The 22,623-nt window shown below is 39.8% G+C and overlaps 1 protein-coding gene across 10 annotated transcripts in view; it reads right to left on the bottom strand.

The window, feature by feature from the left end:
- Window positions 1-22,623, bottom strand: part of RBMS3 (RNA binding motif single stranded interacting protein 3) — a 1,329,481-nt gene that overhangs the window by 556,216 nt on the left and 750,642 nt on the right. For 8 of the 10 annotated variants that reach the window (XM_045436403.1, XM_045436406.1, XM_045436409.1 and 5 more), the window contains one exon: window positions 10,517-10,689. In XM_045436403.1, the coding sequence (XP_045292359.1) occupies window positions 10,517-10,689 (173 nt within the window). The remainder of the gene's footprint in view (window positions 1-10,516; window positions 10,690-22,623) is intronic. The other 2 variants (XM_045436404.1, XM_045436411.1) reach the window with 1 other exon arrangement.

The following is a 22,623-nucleotide window of genomic DNA, read 5'->3' as shown; positions in this document are numbered from 1 at the left end:
AATAACTTTGCAAAATAATAATAATAACAACAATAATAATAATAATAATAATAAATTAAGACAAAATCCAATTTCCATACTCTGCTTAGAAAATCTTACTGATTTAGCCCTGGTGTACCTTTTTTGCTTCATCGTACCATTCTTACCTCCCTTAATCATTGTTCTTTTGCTATTATGATCTTAATGTTCCCTGAATACACCAAGCTCATTTCCACCTTGGGACTTTTGTACAAGCTTAAATCTATCTGTAATGCCCTTCCTTCTAAATATCATATGCCTGGCTCCTTCTTGAAATTGAGAGTTCATCTTAAAGACATTACCCAGTCTATAATAACCTCCCAGTCATTACTTACAATCTTCTTTTCATGGCATTTCAACCTTCTTTTCATGGTATATTCTAATGTTTTCTTCTTTAGTTAATCTATTTATTTTTTATTTTTTTAATGTTTATTCATGTTTGAGAAGGAGATAGTGCAAGTGGGGTGGAGCGGGAGGGAGCAGAGAGAGAGGGAGACACACAATCTGAAGCAGCCTCCAGGCTCTGAGCTGTCAGCACAGAGCCTGAAACAGGGCTCGAACTCACAAACCTTGAGATCATGACCTGAGGCAGAGTTAGATGCCTTAACTGAGTCACCCAGGCGCCCCTAATTACTCATTTATTATTCTCTCCATCACAATGTAAGCTCTATGCAGATATTTCACCAGTCCTTAAGTTATCTGCAGTGCCTGGCACATAGATGGCATTCAATAAATACCTTTGGGCTAATGAGTAAATAAGCCTTGGCAGTAGTGAAGCAGAAGAGGTGTTGGACGTCATAAATACCAAGCAATTGAAATCTATGTATTTTGGCAACTATTTCTAGGTTGAAGAAAGGAGTAACTTTAAGATCTTTTTCTCTTTCTTTATTTTGTCTTTTTTTTTTTTTTAAATCTAAACGACTGGGTGGATGGTGGTGCCATTCACAGAGAAAGGGAATACTGAAGAAGGAACAAGTCTAAGAATAATCATCTTTGGACAATGAGTTTGACAGCTCTTGTAATACAAACTTGGAATCTTTCAGAAATAATGAGATATGGATGTAGGACTAAGAGAAGAATCCATGGGCTGGAGATGTAGATTTCATAATCATCAGAATAGCTGAAGTTATTTAAGTAGACTTTTTAAAACAAGAAAAGAGGGGGTCCAATCTCTGAAAAACAGAAAAGCATTTAAGAGTAAGACAGATGAAGAGAATTTGGAAAGAAGAATCTCCAAAAGATAAGAGAAGACCCAAGAAAGAGGACTATGATAGCCAAGGAGGAAGACCATTTCACAAATAAAAGAGAGGTAAACAGAGTTAAATAACAGAGAAATCAAATAAGGTAAGGAGTAAAAAAAAGTCAGTCATACTTGGCAATTAGAATAGCAATGGGCAAACTGAAAACCTAGATGCCACCTGAGCTTGCCAAAGTCCTGCCCTTAAATTCCAAGTCCCTCAGAATTTCAGGCACTCATCACGATATCTGCCTCGAATTCTAATTCTCCCAGAGCTCCAGGCCATTACTTGGCCACCCAGAAGGAGTTAATCATACCCTTCCCCATCCCCAGCTTTTTGGTGCTGATACCAACAGAGTAACCTATGTTAACTGGTGCTCTCAATGGTTTCATTCTTGTTTTTATTTCCCCTGTTTCCAGGATAAATAGGAAAAAGTATTATCAGATATCAGCTATTTAAATAAATATTTTAGAAGAATCATGGACATTCAGCAGAATCTTCTTCATCCAAAGTAATAAAAAATAAAAGAGTAATAAAAAAATAATGAAAAAGTGGTCAATGAATCAGTGGGACCATAATTTCCAGGATGCCCCCAAAATGCTGTAAGATTTACTAGATATGTTCTATAACATATAGACTATAGTCATCAAGAAAAATGTAAATATATAGAAGCTAATAACATGAGTCAAAAGAGGAAGAGTTCCTTAATCATCAGTTAAAAGCAAATGTTATTAAAAAATGGAATGTTAAAGAAACGTTTGACAATAAAAATCGTGTGAAGAAGGAAAGGGACATCCTTCCAAGGACATTCTTATTTTATTTATTGCTTCAGAAAGAGACGGCGCCAGTGAGGGGAGGGGGACAGAGAGAGAGAGAATCGTAAGCAGGCTCCATGCTCAGCACTGACAGAGCTCAATGTGGGGTTCGATCCCACAACCTTGGGATCAGGACCTGAGCCAAAATCAAAAGCCAGTCACTCAACTGACTGAGCCACCCAAGTGCCCCCCTCCAAGGACATTCTTTAAAGTGCTCATAGATCCCCATTTCAGGGCTTGACTTTCCATGCATAAATCTAAAACAAAAAAAAAATCTCATTTTTTAATTGGAAAATCCAATTCGCTCCAAATTTATCTTAACAAAACTTATTTTTAAGTCTTCTAGTTAAATGAAAAAAAAATCGGTGGCTCCTATGAAATTTCTAGAATCTATGCAAGTCAGAGTAAGGGAATTAAAATAGAAGATTAAAGTATATTCTTTTTATTAGCATGATTTACTCCAGGGGTTTCCAAACTTTGCTACATTGTAGAATTACCTGAGCAGACTTTTAAATTTTTTTAATGTCTATTTATTTATTTTGATAGAGAGCGAGTGCCCAAGAGCATGGGAGAGGCAGAAAGAGAGGGAGAAAGAGAAAGAATCCCAAGTAGACCCCACACTACCAGCTCAGGAGTGGGGCTCAAACTCATGAACCATGAGGTTATTATGACCTGTGCTGAAATCAAGAGTCAGACGCTTAATTGACTGAGCCACCCAGGTGCCCCTACCTGAACAGACTTTTAAAAATCTCAGTATCTAAGCGGACTATCTAAATCTAAGTATCTAACTTAGTATCATGAATTAAATCAGAATCCCTGAGGGTGAGATCCAGGCGGTAGTATTTTTCTAAAGCTCCTCCAGGGATACTCACGGGCAGCCATGGATGTGAGAACTGGAGACTTATGCCACTCTCGTTCTCATTAAATGAATGTTTACGTGGTGACGAGGAAGATCTGGGTTTGAATGCTGGTGGCTCTGTAAATTTGGACAATAAGGCTCCTAAGCATTTTGAGCCTGAGTTTACTCAACTATTACTCGGTAATTATTGCTCTCACTTCATAAAGCTATTTTGAGCATTAAATGAGGTAATATTAAAAATGTACAGTGTGTGTAGTGCACAATAAATGTTGTCTATATGTAAACAATTCCTTATTAATGATAATTGTCTATTAATTACAAACCAAATCCTATGTCTGGTTCAGAAAGCATACTTGGCAAATATAATTGTACATAAGCCTGAATTAATATATGCAGCTAAGTTTCAGATCTATGCTGAGTCAATTCAGACATCTACTTTGGACCTTAAAGGCACTCTCTCATTTAAATTACACAAAGGAGGGTTCAAAGATCCTCAAATTCACTTCGTACTCACACCTGCCACCATACAGATTTACGACGCCTCAAAAGCAGCTGCGTAATTTGAGTCTGGCTTTCAGGAGAAAGCTACTAATAAATTTCCTTGGGTCTTATTAGAGGGAACTTTTAAATCTTCATTGACACGGTAAGAAAGGACTAAAAAAAAATGTCCACTCACATTTTTCTTATTTACTCCGTTACTCTGAAGTGCATGATGATTGTTTTCCTTTAGTTGTATCTGCACAGTTTGACAGATTTCTGTGACAAGGTTACTTTCAAATTGATAAAAGGTTTGATTGTGTCGGTGCATTTGTCAAAACTGTCTGACACCATGTATAATGGACTCTGCACCCGGAGCCCGGATGACACTGGAGTCTGCTCTAACTGTTCAGCGTTTTCCGCACACACCGTAACCAGACATCCAACAGGGTTGGGTGAAAGTCGGGGAGATTAGCTTGGGCAGACCCTCAGCTCTTGAGCTCCAACACTCCCACTTTGTTCTCCTGGCTTTTCATTCCGGGCATTTCCGCTCTCTGGTTAAATGCTAAAGTGACATTTACAGCTTCATTGTAAAGGGAGCAATGCGAGGGTGTCATAGCTTTAGCAAAGAGAACGTTTACAGAGAAAAATGAAGGGCAGGAAAGCGGACTCCCTGGTCTTCTGGTGATGATTAGAAATACATGCGCGCCTACCGAAGAGTTTCCCTCCTTTCCCTTCATTCTAGTGGCCTCAGCAAGAGCAGGCTCACTTTATAACAGAAGAACAATTCACTCGATAGGCGCACAGTGTTGTCATTAACAGATCAGTTAATGATGTAGAAGTGGGGGCGATGGACAGCCATTGATCAAAAGTCGGGCAATGCATTGATCAAAATTTCTGAGTCTTGAGAATGATTAAAGATATTGTATAAGGGGAAAATATAAATACATCATATTTTTTTCCATTTAAAATTCTGTTTATTATGTTAAATATGTGGTTTTATTTTTTTTTAAGAACAATTTCACTGTGTTTCAAGGGCATTGTTTACAATTGTATCATAGAAGGTGCCAATTTTTTGAGAGAGGAAATATAGCTTAAAATGCAAAAATGATCATATCACCAAAATTTTATTTGGTCCAAAAGTTGCGATGCTCTCTCTTGCTCACTTGCTCACTTCCTCAGTCTCCTAAGCCAACTCTACCTTTTCCTATTTCCACTTCCTCTTCCTGAAATAAGCGTAAAGGGCATATAATCCAAGTATTCCACACATGATCTCCAACAGATAATCCATCCCGTGAATATAACTGCATAATTAATAGAAGTTTTTGGTTGCCATTATATTTGCCTTTAGTGCTCTTACTACTGCAGCCCTTAAATGCTTAATAGTATGTTGATGATACACTCATGACTAGGTAAGCAAAAGAGATTAGCTGAAAGTCACGGATGTGGGTCTTCTGTGCCACTTCATTGTTTCTTTCAGAGTTCATTTGATTGTCTCTCAAGTCCTTGTTTTTTAACAGAAAAGTAAATGCATACGAAAACAGGCATCTTTGAGCACACATAACTGTTCTACCGTCACCATTACTGATTCTCACACTTTCTTCTCTGACTATAAATCATTCTTCTTCCACCTTGCGTTCCAACTATTCCTACTACGATCATCCCCTGATCTCATGAGATGCCTTCTTTCCACTCTGTACTTGGCAGTTTTTTGAAACAAAAATCTAAGTCACCTTCCTGTTTATGACAGTTCAATGTTTCCTTCCGTTGCTCTTCATATAAAACACATTTCCTAATGATCCACAAAGAAATCACCTTATCCCATATTTCCACATTTCCAGCTCATTTTGCCCTATACTCGGCCTCCCCCTCTCTGTTATAACTCCACGGGCTTTTTTTTTCAGCCCTTTTTCTTGCCATGCTCCCTCTACCCTTTGGTTCTACAGACATGAGGCTCTTTCTCCTGGAATGCTCTGATCTTCTTTCCTCATCTAGTAAAACCTATTCCTCCTTCTGAGCTTACCTCAATGGTCATTTCCTTGGAGAGTCCTTTGCTCACTGCCATAACTAGGACGGATCCCGTGTGACAAACACTCTTGGTTCCATGCTCCTCTCTTTTCTTGAATTTATGGTTGCAATTTTGTATCAAATATATGCTATTTTCCCTAGTAAAATATAAGCTCTGCTAAAGCAAGGCCTTTGTCTAAATGTACCCACCACTGAATCTTTAGCACAGTATCTGGCATGCAGCACGGGTGCTCTGTAACTATTTCTTGATTGAGAACACAATAGAGTTCCTTGAGATTTCTTAAGATAAAGACATTGCAGCCTTTAACTACAGTATCTCCTATAAGACACACAATGCAATGTATTCATTTAAAACAACTAGAGGGGCGCCTGGGTGGCTCAGTCAGTGGAGCGTCTGACTTCGGATCAGGTCATGATCTCGCAGTCTGTGTGTTCATGCCCCTTGTCAGGCTCTGTGCTGACAGCTCAGAGCCTAGAGCCTCCTTCAGATTCTGTGTCTCTGTCTCTCTCTCTCTCTCTGTCCCTCCCCCACTCATGCTCTGTCACTCTGTCTCTCAAAAATGACTAAATGTTAAAAAAAATTAAAAAATAAAACATAACTAGAGAGTTCCCATGTAGCGAAATCATTTTGCAGTCTTGTGATCCGAACATAGGAGCTTTGATGATGTATGTGAATGGAATCCCATAATAGGAATTTGCTCTCAGATTACACATTGGGATGTAATGTAATTTATTTTCTTTAATACTATTTTGTTTGCTGCTCGTCAGTATTAATATGGATGCTGTACTCTGATACCAGATAATTCACTATATCTATGCTCATTTTTGGTATATCTCTGTTTTATCTATTCTTTTATTACTATAGATATTAACAAATATTGCATTTCCTATATTATAAGGAGAAAACTCTAAAAGTACTTCTACTTTCATAATAATAAACATGGAAAACTGATCTTCATGGCAAATTCATGTAAATAAGTGAATATTATCTATTTGTAGGTGAAATCATTTTAAAGTGTTGGGATGAGTAATAGGAACCTAAAATGATCTGAATCTTTAGAAGAGTGCTAACATAAAGTACCAATGACTGGATGCCTGGGTGGCTCAGTGGGTTGAGCATCCAACTCTTGGTTTCGGCTCAGGTCATCATCTCACATTTTGTGGGATCGAGCCCTGCATCAGGCTCCAAGCTGGTAGTTCAGAGCCTGCTTGAGATTCTCTCCCTCCTGTTCTCTGTCTTTGTCCTCCCCCCACTGCCTCTCTCTCTCTCTCTCTCTCTCTCTCTCTCTGTCTAATAAAATAAATTTCTAAAAAATAATTTAAAAAAATACTAATGACCGGGACACCTGGGTGGCTCAGTCAGTTAAGCATCCAACCAACATCGGCTCAGGTCATGATATCATTGTTCAAGCCCCAGGTTAGGCTCTGTGCTGACAGCTCAGAGCCTGAAGCCTGCTTCAGATTCTGTGTCTCCCTTTCTTTCTGCTCCTCCCCCACTCAGGCTCTCTCTCTGTCTCTCAAAAATAAATAAACATTAAAAATATAAAAAAAAAAAAGGGGTGCCTGGGTGGCTCAGTTGGTTGAGCGTCCGACTTCGGCTCAGGTCATGATCTCACAGTTCGTGAGTTCGAGCCCCATGACGGGCTCTGTGCTGACAACTCAGGATCTAGAGCCTGCTTCGGATTCTGTGTCTCCCTCTCTCTCTGCTCCTCCCCTGCTCACACTCTGTCTCTCTCTCAAAAATAAAAATAAAGATTAAAAAAATTTAATACATGTGTATATTAAAAAAGAAATACTAATGGCCAATGCGAGAGACCAACTCTACAAGAGAGGAAAAGGGATTTTACAAGTGACCTGCATGGATCTCTTACCACAGGTGTCCCTACACATCAGGCCATACCGATACAGCTGAATCGACTTGGGCTGTGACCCTGCCAAAACTATAAAAGGGGATTAGTGAGAGAGAGAGAAGTATCCAGGAGCACATTGCACCACTAAATAATAATGAGGATCTCAACGAAATATCAGAATTTTAGCATGAAAGAAGCTTAAAGCATTATCAAGTGGAAACCCATTATTTTATACATAAGGGAAACCAACATTAGGGTGAAAACAAGCCATGAGTCCAAGGCCACACCCTCAGCTGATGGCAGAACCAGGGCTGAAAACCTGATCTCTTGGTGCACAGCTATTCCCATTGTATTATGTGGCTTGATCACATCAGTTCCTCAAAATTCTCTAGGAAAAATAATCTGAGCAATAAACTCCAGGTCCAGACCACTTCAGTAACTGTAGAACCCACAGACACATTTATAATAACAACAGCATGGGTCCAATCTTATTACCCAGCAAAAACTAACATGAACAAGTAACCAGTACCCTCTGTGCTCTTAGCCTTCTCTAAATTTCTCACATGCACGTAAGACCATTAACACAACTTCTTTCCTCAAAAATAACCTCTCTGTGTCACTAAATCTCTTTCCTGAGTTCAAAACACCAATGCAGGCTGGGGCACCCAGGTGGCTCAGCGGGTTGAGCATCCGACTCTTGATTTCAGCTCAGGTCATGATCTCATGGTTTGTGTGTCTGAGCCCCACATCAGGTTCTGTGCCTGCTTGCGATGCTCTTTCCCTCTCTTTCCGCTCCTACTCCGCTCACATGCTCCCCCTCTCTCTCCCAAAATAAATAAACTTGAAAACAACAACACCAAAACCACCAATACTGGTTTTTAGGTAACACTTCCATTTATCTATTTCTGGCAACATTCTATCAAATGTGGACACTGACACAGACATCTGTAGTATAATGCTACATCAGTGGTATGCTCGTAAGCCAGCTCTCCGAAAACATAATATACAATTAAAAATCTTATTTCTAGGGCTTGCTGGTTCTTCTGATGTAAATATGCCCGTCATGGCTGACTTCAAGCCACTGAGTCTATAACACATCACACACAGAATTCCTGAATATTTAACAATCGACTCTAATGCACCAAAGGCAGTACCGGCATGCCAAGGAAGTACAGGGACACCTACAAATAGTCAAAGTCAACCTACTTTCTTGTAAGAGAAGACTGAGGCTCAGAGAGTAAATGACTTGCCCCCAGGTCACACAGTGGCTGAGTGGGCTTTAATACACAGGATTCTACCTCAGCTACCCTCATAAATTAAGTGAAACTTTCCGTATTAGACATAGTCAGTGGTTTTCATATTATTGAAGAAAGAAGTGCTTCTCAAAAGTAAGCAGCATATGGGGCACCTGAGTGGCTCAGTCGGTTGAGCGTCCGACTTCGGCTCAGGTCAGGATCTCGCTGTTCAAGGGTTTGAGCCCCGCGTTGGGGCTCAGAGCCTGGAGCCTGTTTCAGATTCTGTGTCTCCCTCTCTCTGCCCCTTCCCTGCTCATGCTCTGTCTCTGTCTCTCATAAATGAATAAACGTTAAAATTTAAAAAAAGAAAAGAAAAGTAAGCAGCCTCAACAATGCCAGAGAGACTGTTAGAAATGCATATTTTTAGTCTCCACCCCAGGCCTAGGGAATCTTTATCTTTATCTATCTGTGCTTCACTAAACTCTTTGAGTGATAGGGAGCAATGAGAAAAAAATCTTCCTTAAATCCATCAATATTCTTTTTGTAAATGAGATCCCAATAAGAGTCAAAGATAATAGCTATCCCTTTTCCTATCAGCATCCTTTAAGAGATACTTCTGAAGGTTTTAACATAAAGACCACAATCTTTCGCATTTACAGAGTCCTTACTCTTCAAAATAGTTTAGATTTTTCTAGCAACAGGAAAAAGTTGAATTATTTACCTTCCAATTCTCCACCCCAACCTTTTACTGATCAAAGCCTAACCTACATTTCTATGTCTTAGCCCTAGCACATTCGTTTTGCTTACACAACTCCCTTTAAATATTTATTTGTCAAAGTTTTGCTCCACCCCGTCACAAATCAAGGTAGTCAACAGCAAAACGGCTCTCCCACTGTAATCTACATATTGCTTTGCCAATTGATTATCCAGTTATGTATTTGTGTTTTGGTTTATCAGCCACTTCCTGGTGTTTTGCTATTTGTTCCCAACCTTCAGATCCAGAACAAAGACAAATAAATACTGTCTGCTTTGTTTTCCTCTTCCAATATTTTAGAGGTTGGAAAATTTACAAAATAAATATCCTCTCAACCTTCTTGTAAAAGCATTGCAAAAGAGAAAAAGAAGAATTGAGTAACAGTTTCCCAAATTTAAAAATACCCAGCTAAGGCACACTCAAATGACCAACAGCTGTACTGATATTACTTGAAAAATAATCATACAGCAATCTACAAATACAGGTCCATGAGTTGCAATTCAGTATCCCTTATTAATTTTATTTGGAGGGCACATGTAAATATGTGTATTCTATTTGCACAGAAGTAAGACTGTTAATAACCTAAATGTTCGTAGATAATAGATTAACAAAAACGCTTTGGAAGGGCATGTTCGTCACTGCCACATTTCCTAGCAAATCCAAAACTACTTGGTGAGTATGGTTCATGGCCTTGGTGGGAAATAGCTTCACTGGATGTGGAAGTGGATGTTTTCAAGGAAACCAAAGTACTAGTTTTATAATTCCCCAATTACCTGGTCCTGGCTGAACTTCTATTTACCGAGAACTGGCCAGAAAAGCTTTGCAACACAGGAGGAGGCAACCATCCTGAAAGCAACTGTTTCTAAATTTTCAAGATTGCCTTTGCTAATACTTCCACCCCCAAAAGCAGCTACCTTTATGAGATTCGTTACTGATCCCACCAGCCACGTGGGGTCTGCTTGCTCGTCATCTTTTCGGTCAATACATGCATATGGGCCAGCACTCCCAGGTACGTCTGCTCAGGGACCTCCACCCCGCCCCTAACGGAAAGAACACAAACTCCATTCGCTAACATCAGCTGGACTTAGATCTCAAACTTAAGTCCCATGTGTTCCGTGGAGTCTACCTCACTGAGGCACCAATAAAGGGGTGTACTGAGCGCAATACCGAGTCCTGTGTGGACTGAGCCCACGTGAGCCAGCGCGGAGGAGAGGAGCGGCGCGGAGAGCAGAGGGCACTTACGGTTGGCACAGCTTGATTAGGTCCTGGTCAGTGGTGCCTGGAGGAAGGCCTCGAATGTACAGGTTGGTTTTACTCAACTGTTCCCCGCTGCTGTTGCTGCTGCTGTTGTTGCTGCTGCTGTTTGTGCTGGGGCTGGGAGGTGCCATGGGGTGGGGAGCTGGTGCATAGGACTGCTGGAAACAGAAAAGGCTGTTACTGGAAAAACAAAGCCAGCACCTATTCACAGGCCAGCAGCGCAGCTCGAAAGCAATGCAGGCTTCTCGGCCTCTCTGATCCACACATGCACACACATTTTTATATCACTACCCTGTACGCTTCTGAGAACATCATTCCCCCCACTCTGGCCCTGCGCTTGGATCGGCATAAGTTAGCCCTAAATGGGGCAGAAAGAAGTTCCCAGGTGCTCCTGACAGTGGCATACGCCTTCTGAATCAGTCCCCTGTGATTTTCCTTAGAGGTGTAAAGTCACACGTTACCTCCCTCCCCACGAGAAGAACGTAGTTTGCTCTTGGCACCAAAGCTCTGCCCCTAGCTCCCCTTTAACGAGCCACACGTCTTTGCTTTGTCTCCATTCCTTGTCCCCTCCTCTCCAAAACACAAAACCAAAACCAAACAAACAAAAAACCGCCTCATATTGTTGCCCTCCCCATCACTCTCCAATATAATTCCTGGCACACAGGAATCACTCTATGAATAGCGAATCTAGGAAGGGCCGAACGGACGGATGAATGGACCTCATCTCTTTCTACCACTCCCATATCTGCTTCTTCATGGCGAACGTCCTGTGTTTTGCAATACTGAGCCGCCATTGTCTCAATGCAGTCAAGATCCCCTTCAGGTTACTCTAGTCGAGGGTCTCAATCCAGGAACTACTGACAACTTGGGATAATTCTTTGCTGTGGGGCCTTTTGTTCATTACACTGCACGTCCTACATTGTTCACTGTAGGATGGTAGCAGTAACCTTGTCCTTTACCCACCAGATTCTAGTAGCAGCCGTCCCCTAGTTGTGACAACCAAAATTTCTCCACACACTGCCAAGTGTCCCCGGGGAAAGAACCACTGCTCTCCCCCGGTAGAAAATCACTGCTCTAACTTGTCAAACTATTTTATAACAAAATAAAATGATAAAATGATCCCTAGCAACTGAGAGTATACAATGTGAATATACGTGCCAGAATTAGTAGACACGGTGCTCATTATATACTTCATTTCTTTGTCAAATGGGCCTATCTTCACAAGTTCTTAAATTACACAGACTGAGTCTGCATTCCTGCTGTGTCTCTTACTGGCTGTGTGACCTTTAGATGGTGCCTTCACCTCTCTAAGACTCAACATTCTCATTAATATGAGGAGGATAAAAATACTACTCTCAATAGTATGTCACAGGGTCTCCACATAAATTCAATGAGCTAATGTAAACAAAATGGTTCCTGGAAATTAGAAAGTGCAAAATAAATGTTAGCAAAAACAAAAATGCAAGAGTAACAATAATAACATTTGTAGCTCCTATCTGTCTTGCCAGTAACATTAGGCTATGTAACTATCCCAGACATTCTCAGTCGTAACCTAGAATGTTACCTAAAGGTAACACCTATTAAGATTCCAGTGGGGGGATTTTGGGCTGAGTTTTAACCTGAAGACACATTAGCTGTTCTGTCAGGGGTGAAGGTGTGTATTTAACAGATGGCAAGTAGATGCTTAAGAAATACTCAGTCTACAACATATACAGTACAAATTGAATGAACACAGCACTTAGCCCACAGTGATAAAAGGCCAAGTTTTAGCAGCACCAGCCTTGTTTCTTGCTATAATACTCAGTCTTACACTTTTCAGAATGATCAGATTTGCCCCAGTCCATATTTCCAAGTGGCTACAAGACAATGCCTCTTAGCTACAACATGTCCAATGAAACTCATTATCTCTGCCCTCTCACCTCCCAAGTCCCCACCCCAGACACCCAGCACAATGACCCCATTTCTCTCTGGTGTTGCTGACATCCATCTAGCCCCCATGCTAGAAGCCTTGGGGTCAGCTTCACTTGTTCTTTAATTCTAAACCTCGAAATACAGTCAGCTACCAAATTTTCGCACAAGTTTCTAGAAGCATCCTCTTCTCTGAATTCTCACTGCCTCCTAGGCCGGGATCTGGTCCACCTTGTGGATCCACCATATCCACCATCTGGCTCATGCTTTCCTCTTAGGGAGGAAAGTGGAGGAAACATAAGACAGACGGTCAAATGCAAAGGCACACTGGTCTAGAGTATCCTGGGCAGTTCCTTTAAGGAATGGGGAGGTGGGACAGAACCCAGAGCCTCCTTCTTTGAAACAAACATTTCAAGTAAACATTAGATATTACTTAATCTGCTACCAACATTTTTAATGTGGGATTTTACAACAAATTACACAGGAGAATACTTTCTGTTCCCAATGTTTGAAAAAAATGACATGCATCCATTGCCTTTTGGAATTTAATATCTGCATAAAGCTGCATGAAGTTTCTTGGCTGGCATGAAAAACTAGTCCGCCTTGACCTAAGAAATCCATTTCGCTCCGTGGACACCCCATAACACTTAAGCTCTATCTCTTTACATGCCCTGCACTTGGTAGGTTTTAACACATCCCTGCTAAAGCAATGCCCTGGTCCCTGTACCTCCCAATGGGACAGATGAGATTTATCTTTCACTTCCCGCATGTGCTTTATTTTCTTAAATTTCGCAGGGCTTTTTAAAAGCTGTTTGTTACCACTTTCACCTCCCCTCTCTCCAAATTCTTTGAATTCCATTCTGTACTCAGGCTTCTTTTAAAATGAGGCTTTGTTAAAAGCAGTTTTCCCCATGGCATAGCTTTTAAAACTATCAGGGAGCCAAAATAAAATCACATCTTCAGCTTTATGTATCATAGATCTGACGGACCAGCTCAGACTGAGTCCCTGAATGATCAAATAAGAAATTTTCATCTATAGGATGGTCAATATGTGTTTACTTAATTGTCCACCCCCCCCCCACCCTCCGTAGCCAGAATATCATTTAGTAAATTGCATGGTGCTTAAAACAATAAATGTGCCCTCCAAAGCGCCCAATGTATTTACTAGGAAAAAAAAAATGAAACAGTCAAAAGCAAATCAAAGCTGGGACGACTATAGGCTACTTGTATGCATGGAAATGAGGTATGTAATTTACAAATAGAGATCCAAACACCAACCTGTTGTGGAGAAATGATGTATTTCAAAAGCCCTTTGGAAAAAAATACACAATCAAAAGGGGTTATCTGTGTCATATTCTTGTTTGTGAATTCTAGAAGTTCTGCTGAGGGGCACCTGGGTGGCTCTGTCAGTTAAGCATCCACCTTCAGCTCAGGTCATGATCTCACCGTCCGTGAGTTCAAGCCCTGCGTCGGGCTCTGTGCTGACAGCTCGGAGCCTGGAACCTGCTTCAGATTCTGTGTCTCCCTCCCTTTGACCCTCCCCCGTTCATGCTCTGTCTCTCTCTTCTCAAAAATAAATAAACATTAAAAAAAATTTTTTTAGAAGTTCTGCTGAAAGAGGTAGACTTTCTCAGTGTTATTGAACCAATCATTCCAGAGATTTTAAGACAGAATGCCTACATTCTCACTTCTCCTTAATATTTCATTTATCTGCTGATGATATACTGAATGATTCAGGTAGTGGTTTGCGCTGTAAATCATCCTTTGGTTTTAAGAATTATAAATTCCCTCCTCTCCTCCCACTTTGCAAACACACATCTTTTAATCAACAAAACATTGGCAGAAGTCTCCCGGAACGTCTGACAAATGCACAGGCCTAAATGAATTAATTTGTGAAAAGCAAAAGCAATGTTGTGTGCCCTGGTACCAGAGACAAATGACCACACTACAGCATCTTTACAAAAAAAAAAAAAAAAAAAAAAAAAAAAAAAAGGAGCAATAATCTTTAGAGGTGAATGGGTCACAGCAACCACTTTCCTAATTAAAAGTGGCTCTGATTCCTTCCTCAATTCTTTGTCTTCAAATGGATTTGGGGTTTTATCATTGATTAGCTTTTAAATCATTTTGAGGCACCCAGGAAGAAATGTTTAAATGTTAGTAAAAAAAGAATTTATTTTCCCTCAGATAAAATGGACTTTGCTATATTGCTCAAAGTCATACTTTATAAATCCTATTTAGGAGCGGTGAGGACTTACAGTCCAGGGTTACTGAACACTGTTACACGGTGCCGTAGCAGGGCAGGGAGCTGCCATAAATTTGCAGTGTCAGCTTGGTTAGAACCAGTGAAAACGGCAGATTTTCAGAAGAGGACCTTCAGATGGCACTCTGATGGAGGAGGGAGATAGGATTTCTCTTGAACCTGCACACGCTTTGCAAACACGCAGATTTTCCTCAGGTGTTTATTCATGGTCTGTTGGGACCACGGTCTGCTGGGAGGGTCTGTTAAGTATCATGGGATGGGGGTTGAAAATCTCTAAACCACATGTTGGGGCTACTACATCAGTGGATCAGTACCCAGTGTTTTCTTTGGGTAACTAAACCAAATGACTTGACATCCATTTTAGAAGATAACAATTCTAATAATTATAGGTAACATTTGTTGCGTGCTTCCTAATAGGCATTGTATATAACCGCCCAATGAGGCAAACAATATTCTTCTCAAACATAAATGAGAAAACCAAAGTGCAAAATGGACAGATGACCTTCTCAAGGTCACACAGTGGGAGCCTCACTTTGACCCTAGAAAGTTGGACTCCAGGGGCCATGCAGCCCCCACCAGCACAACAGAACTTCACCTATTAATGACATGGGCACCAACACAAACGGCTTTTTTGCCGTCAGCTTTGGAAGAAGGCACGAACAAAAGCTCTCCTGCATCCAAGTATACGGAGGAGAAATCGAACAAGGATGGTAAACAGCATCTAGTCAACATGGAGGTTAATAAGGCCTTTCCTCTATCAGAATTTAAATGAAGTCCATCTTAAAATTTAATGTCAAAGGGGAAGTGACCATCAGAAGCAAGCAAGGTGATGAGTTTTTCAAATAACATCAAACAAATGGGTTCCTTGGTCAAGATTCAGGGGATGTTATTTGATAACAGGAAAATGAACTGGCTTGCAAATCATCCTACAACAGCTGATTCATTTAGTGTGCTTTGTTAATATGCCTCATTTTTCAAGTTTGAAAAGTGAATCAACCGGGTCCTCCTACATTCTTCTAAAATGTGTGATTTGTGTATATAGGTTTGGATGGAGGTTGGTTGTGCTTTTGACCCCTACATATTTTGGAGGTAAACTGGAGAGGGATATGAGTTGTGGTTTTATTTGTTTTCTCTTTTTTTCCCCCAATTTTATTTTAACAGAAAGTGTTTGATACGTTCAATAAATGCAGTTCACATTTCAAGAGGGTAAAGTAAATCATTAAAAATCATCTTTTATACAGTATGAAACATATTAGCTGAACATGTCTGAAGGCAGGGATGTAATATACACACACCAGCCAGACCATCTTAAGCCAGGGTCACTACTGACATTTTGAACGAGGTAATTCCTTGTCGTGGGGCTATATTGTGCATTGTAGGATACTGAACAGCACCCCTGTCCTTTGCTACTAGATGGCAGGTATACTACCCTCCCCCCAGGGTGTGGCTACCCAAAATGTTTCCAGGTATTGTCAAATGTCCTCTATGAGGGTAAAAGTGTGCCTGGTTGGCAATCACTGCCTTAAACAGATCCAGCCCCTCTCCTTGAAAAACGAATACCAGCACAGGACCCGGAAATGGAATAATAATAATAACTCAATGGCCTACAACCTACTGCATTGAAAAACCACATCCACTGACCCAAGTTCAACTTCTTATCCCCAAGTATATACGGCACTCATCTCTGCGTGCCTCTGCCCTCCGTCACTAAGACATTGGTACGCCGCATTTCATTTGCAGCAGACGAGGTCTGAAACATGCTTCTTCCTCTTATTGAAAACATAACTCTTTTACAAAGAGAATTTAAAATTTTTTTTGCATGCAATTCCCATTGGCTGGGAATCACAGGGCCTTGATGCCAAACTGCAGTCAATTCTATTCCCGGCATCTGGTTGCTGGCAGGATCCTGAAGCAGTTGGTCTGGTGGTTTTTTGGAGTAGCCTTGGACTCCCTCACACAGCAGTCTGTTCTGCTGATGGTCTCCCCAATTTGTTTTTATTCATCTCCAGTGCAACAGAATTTGTACTCTTTTATCCACTCAAGGGTAAAGCCCTGGATAAAGTCTCCCATGGGACTGACATGCCAAGTCTTTTACTATCCAAAAATGAATACAAACCACATTCCTGTCTTAAATCATACATTATTTAGCCTGCACGTACACATGCAATCCATTGCTCGGTGGATTAACACTGCTGCAGGCTATTGAATTCCTCTCCCAGACAGTATAATTTCTACATAACCTTGCTTCTGCACACCTCGCCTCTAGTGGGAACACAATACGAGCAAGTAGACACAGCAAGAATTGCAGCAGTCACTGGAGTGCCTATCATAGCCTTAAATGAGGATGTGCGTATTGTCTATGCAAGCAATAATCAATGCAGCTAAATTAATATATAAGGCAAGACGTGCAATTTTAGCCATGGTTTCATGAACCACATATATTGACACTTTGCGGTTTTATGCTGGACAATTGCCCCTCCATTGGTCTAGAATACAATTATAGAAAACAATGGTTCCAATTCCACCTTTCATAACAGAGTTTGGTGAAGACCTGCCCCACTTCTCTTTTCCTACCCACGGATCAGACATGGAAATGAGCAATAAAGGACAAGACTCCTCACAAAAGGCAATCATTTGCATATTCTCTGTTAACAGTTTCTGGTAATAGCCACTGTCAACAGTGGTGGTGCGGTGTTTAAGAGCTCCACGTTGCCCTCTGAGAATCCTGCTGTACCCCTAACGAGGCACTTAAACCTCTAGTCACGGGTAAAACAGGAATTTCGATGATTTCACCTAAGACTGTTGTGAGGCTTTAATATATAAATTACACATAAAATATTTGGCATCGTGCCTGACACAGAGTCAATACTCAATAAATACTTGTTGATCTTACCCTTTTCATCAGCACCATCATGAGGCAGATCCTTAAAAGAAACACTACTCTCTCAATCCTACTTGGAGTAATTTACCTTTAAGGGGTGCTGCCAGAGTCAATCATTGATTTTTTAAGCATGGGAGCCACTATTCTTGAGATGAAACTATGTCACCAGAACTGTGGTTTGTCATTTTCATCAAGAACCAAAAAGTAATAACTAAGCACTGATGAAACAATCATTGTGGATTGAAAGGCTAATTAGTTTCAAGGTATTTCCAAATCACTACTGAGGTATTATTAAAATTCTGTTAGGATGAGATTCACTTTTGCTGTAAATATTAGTTTTTAAAAACCTCAGCAGATTGCATAATCACACATCGCTCTGTGCTATTTACAAATAGGATTAATCTAAAGTCATTGAATTCCATTCAGAGGTTTAAATATTAAATGACATTTTAAAATTCATGGTACTTGCAAACACAAGTAAACTAGTTATTGTTCATTACAAGCACCTATAAACCAATTTCATTAACAAATTTACAAGCTAGAGGAGAGTGGCTGCTATAAATGATGCCACTGGCCTTTTATAAAGATTGCTCAGTTCTCCAAATGCCAGTGACATCTGGTCTTTGCTCCCATCCATCTTTTAATTTGGCCAACTCGTGATCTCTTTAAGGAAAAATAAACAAAATTAAAATATATTCAAAATTTAGCTCAAAATATAGCTCAAAATTTGGGCTACTTACACCATTCATGTAAAAGTTCAAGTCTACACTTAGAAAATAATCCCAAACAGCTCATGATTCCAGTATTAATAAGGATTGATTCCTCAGGCAAAAAAAAAATAAATAAATAAAATAAGCCATGATTGGTACCCAAGGCGGAGATTACAATGGCATCTATACCACAAACAGTAATGGTTAGAATTCCCCAGAAATATCAAAGTGACTGTAAACCCTGGATGGGGCCTCTGTTCTGTTTGTCCCAGGAATGTCTCCGAGATTAACTCAAACACTTCCTTTTGTAATGAGCTAGAATCACCAGGACAAGACTGGAAATCCAGAACAGGTCATAACTGCTTGTGGAGATCTCTAGGATAGCCAATGGTCAGCAACTCAATTCCTAATGCAATCAGAGATAAAGAGGAGATCTTACAGTCCAACAATTACACTCGGGTCACATTCTTGTGCCTTACATGTTTACTTAATTTTTTCATTTAGTTTTTCCCCATAATCTCTATTTTGACTATTTTCTTAGTTTTTTGCAATATTCTATGCTTCATAATCCAATAATGTTTCCCTAAAACTACGATCAGTAATATCGCCAACAATTAGTTGTCCTAGTTGTATCATGTATGCTATCCAAAACAGAGAGGCACAATTCATACAACTTAAAGGGCACCACTGCAAGATGGGTGGACCTCGTACTTTATTGCGACTAAATGAACACTCTCAAAATTTTCTTCTTCAGTCAATGAAAACAGATATAATGAACCATTTCCACTCATTCCACTTGACCACTTTCCATATAAACCAATCAAATTACCGGGTTGGTTACTAGTAGCTAATGGGTGATAGAAATGAAGCCTTTTGTTTCAAACCATGTGTAGCAATAATTGCTATCAATGATGGAAGGCCATCCGGAACATCAAATGTCATTAAGGCTCTTTTGATACACTAAATGATTCTGTCCAATTAGAATTCACTCTTTCTGAAAGTAAACCCTTATTCCTTTATTGAGGCTTTCCTACTACTTCCAAAATATCTCTCCAGTCCCTATCTCACCCTGTTTTCCTCGATTTCCCAGGGCTCACTCACATTCCTTGCCACACCATGCTCCTATCTGAATCTATGCCTTATTTTGTCTTCCTCCCTTCACTTAGAATGCCTAGTCTGCATTCTTATACCTTATTCTAGGGTGACTCTAAAATGTATCTTATAAACTGGGGTACTTTGGAGAGCAAAATAGGGAGATGTTGATAATTATATCAGGACACAAGGAATCAATTGAGACCGTCCAAAGAAACTTAGAACATATGGTCATTTATGATTATTTTCTATGTATCTAAATCTCACATAGTCATCTAGAGTCACCTGAAGTTCCACCCCATTTTGTAGCATTTTCCTGTTATTATTTTAGACCTATTTCATTTACCTCTCTTCTTCGTTTCTATATAATTAAATATCCACAGAAGGTTATAAAATATTTAACAAGAATAGCAATGACTGATGTATAATGAATATATAATATACATGAGGCATTGTTCTAAGAACTTTATATTAATTGATTTATACTTTTGGAGGTATGTATATGGCTGCCCCCATATTGAAGATGAGAATACAGAGTTTCAATGACCTTTAAAGGTTGTTCGGCTACTCCGTGACAAAATCAGGGCCTGAAGTAAGGCAGTCTTTACTCCGGTTAATTCCAGATTTAACTCTAAATATGTGCAATCCAATATGGTAGCCACCTGTCCCACATAACTATTTAAATTTAAATATAATTGCTGTGAATTAGTTTAAATTTTAAAACTTCAGTTCCTCAGTAATACTAACCATGTTTTAAGTGTTCAAAAACACCTAGTTACTGGGGCACCTGGGTGGCTCGGTTGGTTAAGCGTCCAACTCTTGATTTCAGCTGAGGTCAGGATCTCACCTCTCATGGGATGAGCCCAACATCAGCGTGGAACCCGCCTGGGATTCTCTCTTTCCTCTCTCTCTGCCCCTCCCCATGCTTACACACTCTCTTGTTCTCAAAATACATAAATAAACATTAAAAAATTAAAAAAAAGACATGTGGCTACTAGCTACTATATTGGACAGGAAGACAGAACATCATCGCATAAAGTTCAATTGCACAGACCTGATGTAGCTCATTCTTACAGTTACCAGGCATCATCTCCCCAGACTATACTGTACATCTACAGTTCCTAAATGTGCTGAGCAAAATAATGGTCATGATTTCTGTGCTGCTATTCAGAGGTTTTTTTGTTTGTTTGTTTTTTGTTTTTTTGTTTTTTTTTTTTTAAGTGCGATTCATCTCCTTTCAGTAGAGAACATATTTAAGTTTTTTCTCCTTCAGGAGTGGGTCTTGATTTTGGCATATAAAATCTATCAACTGATAGCTTCCTTGACCAAAAGTAGAAATTATTAAAAGATATTCCCAGAAAGTAAAATATAATGTGTGGGAAGAACAAGATGTGGTTCATTTGTTTTTAATCAAAACCAAAGTTTCATCTGTATTATAAAATTTCTTAATCTCAAGGAAGAGAAGCAACAGAGATAAATTGCTGTTAGAGAATCAATGTCTCTGTCTTTGGGATTCAAGCTTCGTGCTTGGGAGGAAGTTCTGCATTTTTTTTTTTTTTTTAATTTTTTTTTTCAACGTTTATTCATTTTTGGGACAGAGAGAGACAGAGCATGAACGGGGGAGGGGCAGAGAGAGAGGGAGACACAGAATCAGAAACAGGCTCCAGGCTCTGAGCCATCAGCCCAGAGCCCGACGCGGGGCTCAAACTCACGGACCGCGAGATCGTGACCTGGCTGAAGTCGGACGCCTAACCGACTGCGCCACCCAGGCGCCCCAGGAAGTTCTGCATTTTTAATACATCATCTACTTTACCTACATATCCTAAAAGAATAGCACCCTTACTAACCACATAGTATGCTATGCTACCAATCTTATTTCTCTCTAAACTGAACCGGGGTTGGGGGGGGAAGGAGAATGCTTTCTTACAGTGAACTACAGAGGCAATTCAGCAAATTCATAAACAATAACCTATATTCCATGACATAAAATAGTTATGTTGTTTTATTAGCCAATGCATTCATATTTTATTGATGTAGCAAAATTAAGTGTAAACAGAACCTATGCCTCAAAAGTCCTAAATCTAAGAAATTTGGACTATAAAACACAATAATTTCCTCGAGAAGACAATGTTGGGACACAGATCAAAAATGCAACAGCAATTAATACAAGCAAAATAATTGCTTCATTATAAAAACTGGAAGGAGCACTCGCACAGATAATTTTCTGGGAATATAATTTCAACATTTATTGTGTTTGGGGCTATGAGATGATAACTATGAGAATAAATTAATGCTCAAGTTCACCCAAAGTGATCCTATAATAAATGAATAATAGGCATTTTATATTGTTAACTAATTTATTGTAATTTTCAAATCAGAAACGCATGAGATGTTTATACATTCAAACTTCTATTTGTGACCTGTATGGAGACTCCCTTTTCCAGCATATTTGAAGTCAGTCTGCCACGTACCTTAGAGAATGTTAAAAAATTACATAGACATGTCCAATTTCTAGTGCATCCTCTTTGTTTCGTGATTACTGGAGATTCATTTTGCCTAGTGATAGTTTCCGTAATCAAGGAAATGAAGTATCCATAAGAAGACAGTACTGCTTTTCTTTCTCCAAATTACTCTTATTCTTTTTAAATAAGTGACTGAAAGTTCAGAGACCGGCAAATAGAGGGCATCTGCCCGTGATTACTACACTCTCCAAAGGCCCAAGAAGAAGAAGGAAGTATTATTACTGCACAGTGACTAAGAGCATAAATTCTGAAGCCATCCCACCCAGGGTCAAATCCTGCTTTACTACTTTTTTCTCCATATGGCCTTGGCCAAGTTCCCTAAACACTTCTGCCTCCGTCTCCTCATCTGTGAAACTAGGGATGATAACTACCTCAGAAGACTGTTAGACATTTCAAATGAATGCTTATGTATAAAGCACTGAGAATAAAGCCAGGCACACAATAAGCTCTCTAAGGGCGCTTACAAGTATAATTATATCGATTCTAAAGCATTTTACAATAGCCATTGTTATCATGAACAATAATGCTTTTTTGAAGAAGAGGAAATTTTGGTCTACTGAATGACCTAGCAAACTCTGGTTTGCCTAGTGTAAAATCTTGCAGTCCAAAGTAAAAAGTCCATCGATGCTTGTCAAACTGCAACTCTCTGGGTTGAAAAATCAAGAAATGCCATTCTTCCATGAGATATTAGGCTCAGTTAGTACTATTTGAGCTACTGA

This window comes from Leopardus geoffroyi, chromosome C2, assembly GCF_018350155.1.
Source record: "Leopardus geoffroyi isolate Oge1 chromosome C2, O.geoffroyi_Oge1_pat1.0, whole genome shotgun sequence".
In the NCBI taxonomy this organism is placed as follows: Eukaryota; Metazoa; Chordata; class Mammalia; order Carnivora; family Felidae; genus Leopardus; species Leopardus geoffroyi.
The sequence above is the reverse complement of the archived record's forward strand: the minus strand, read 5'-3'. Positions and strand labels throughout refer to the sequence as shown.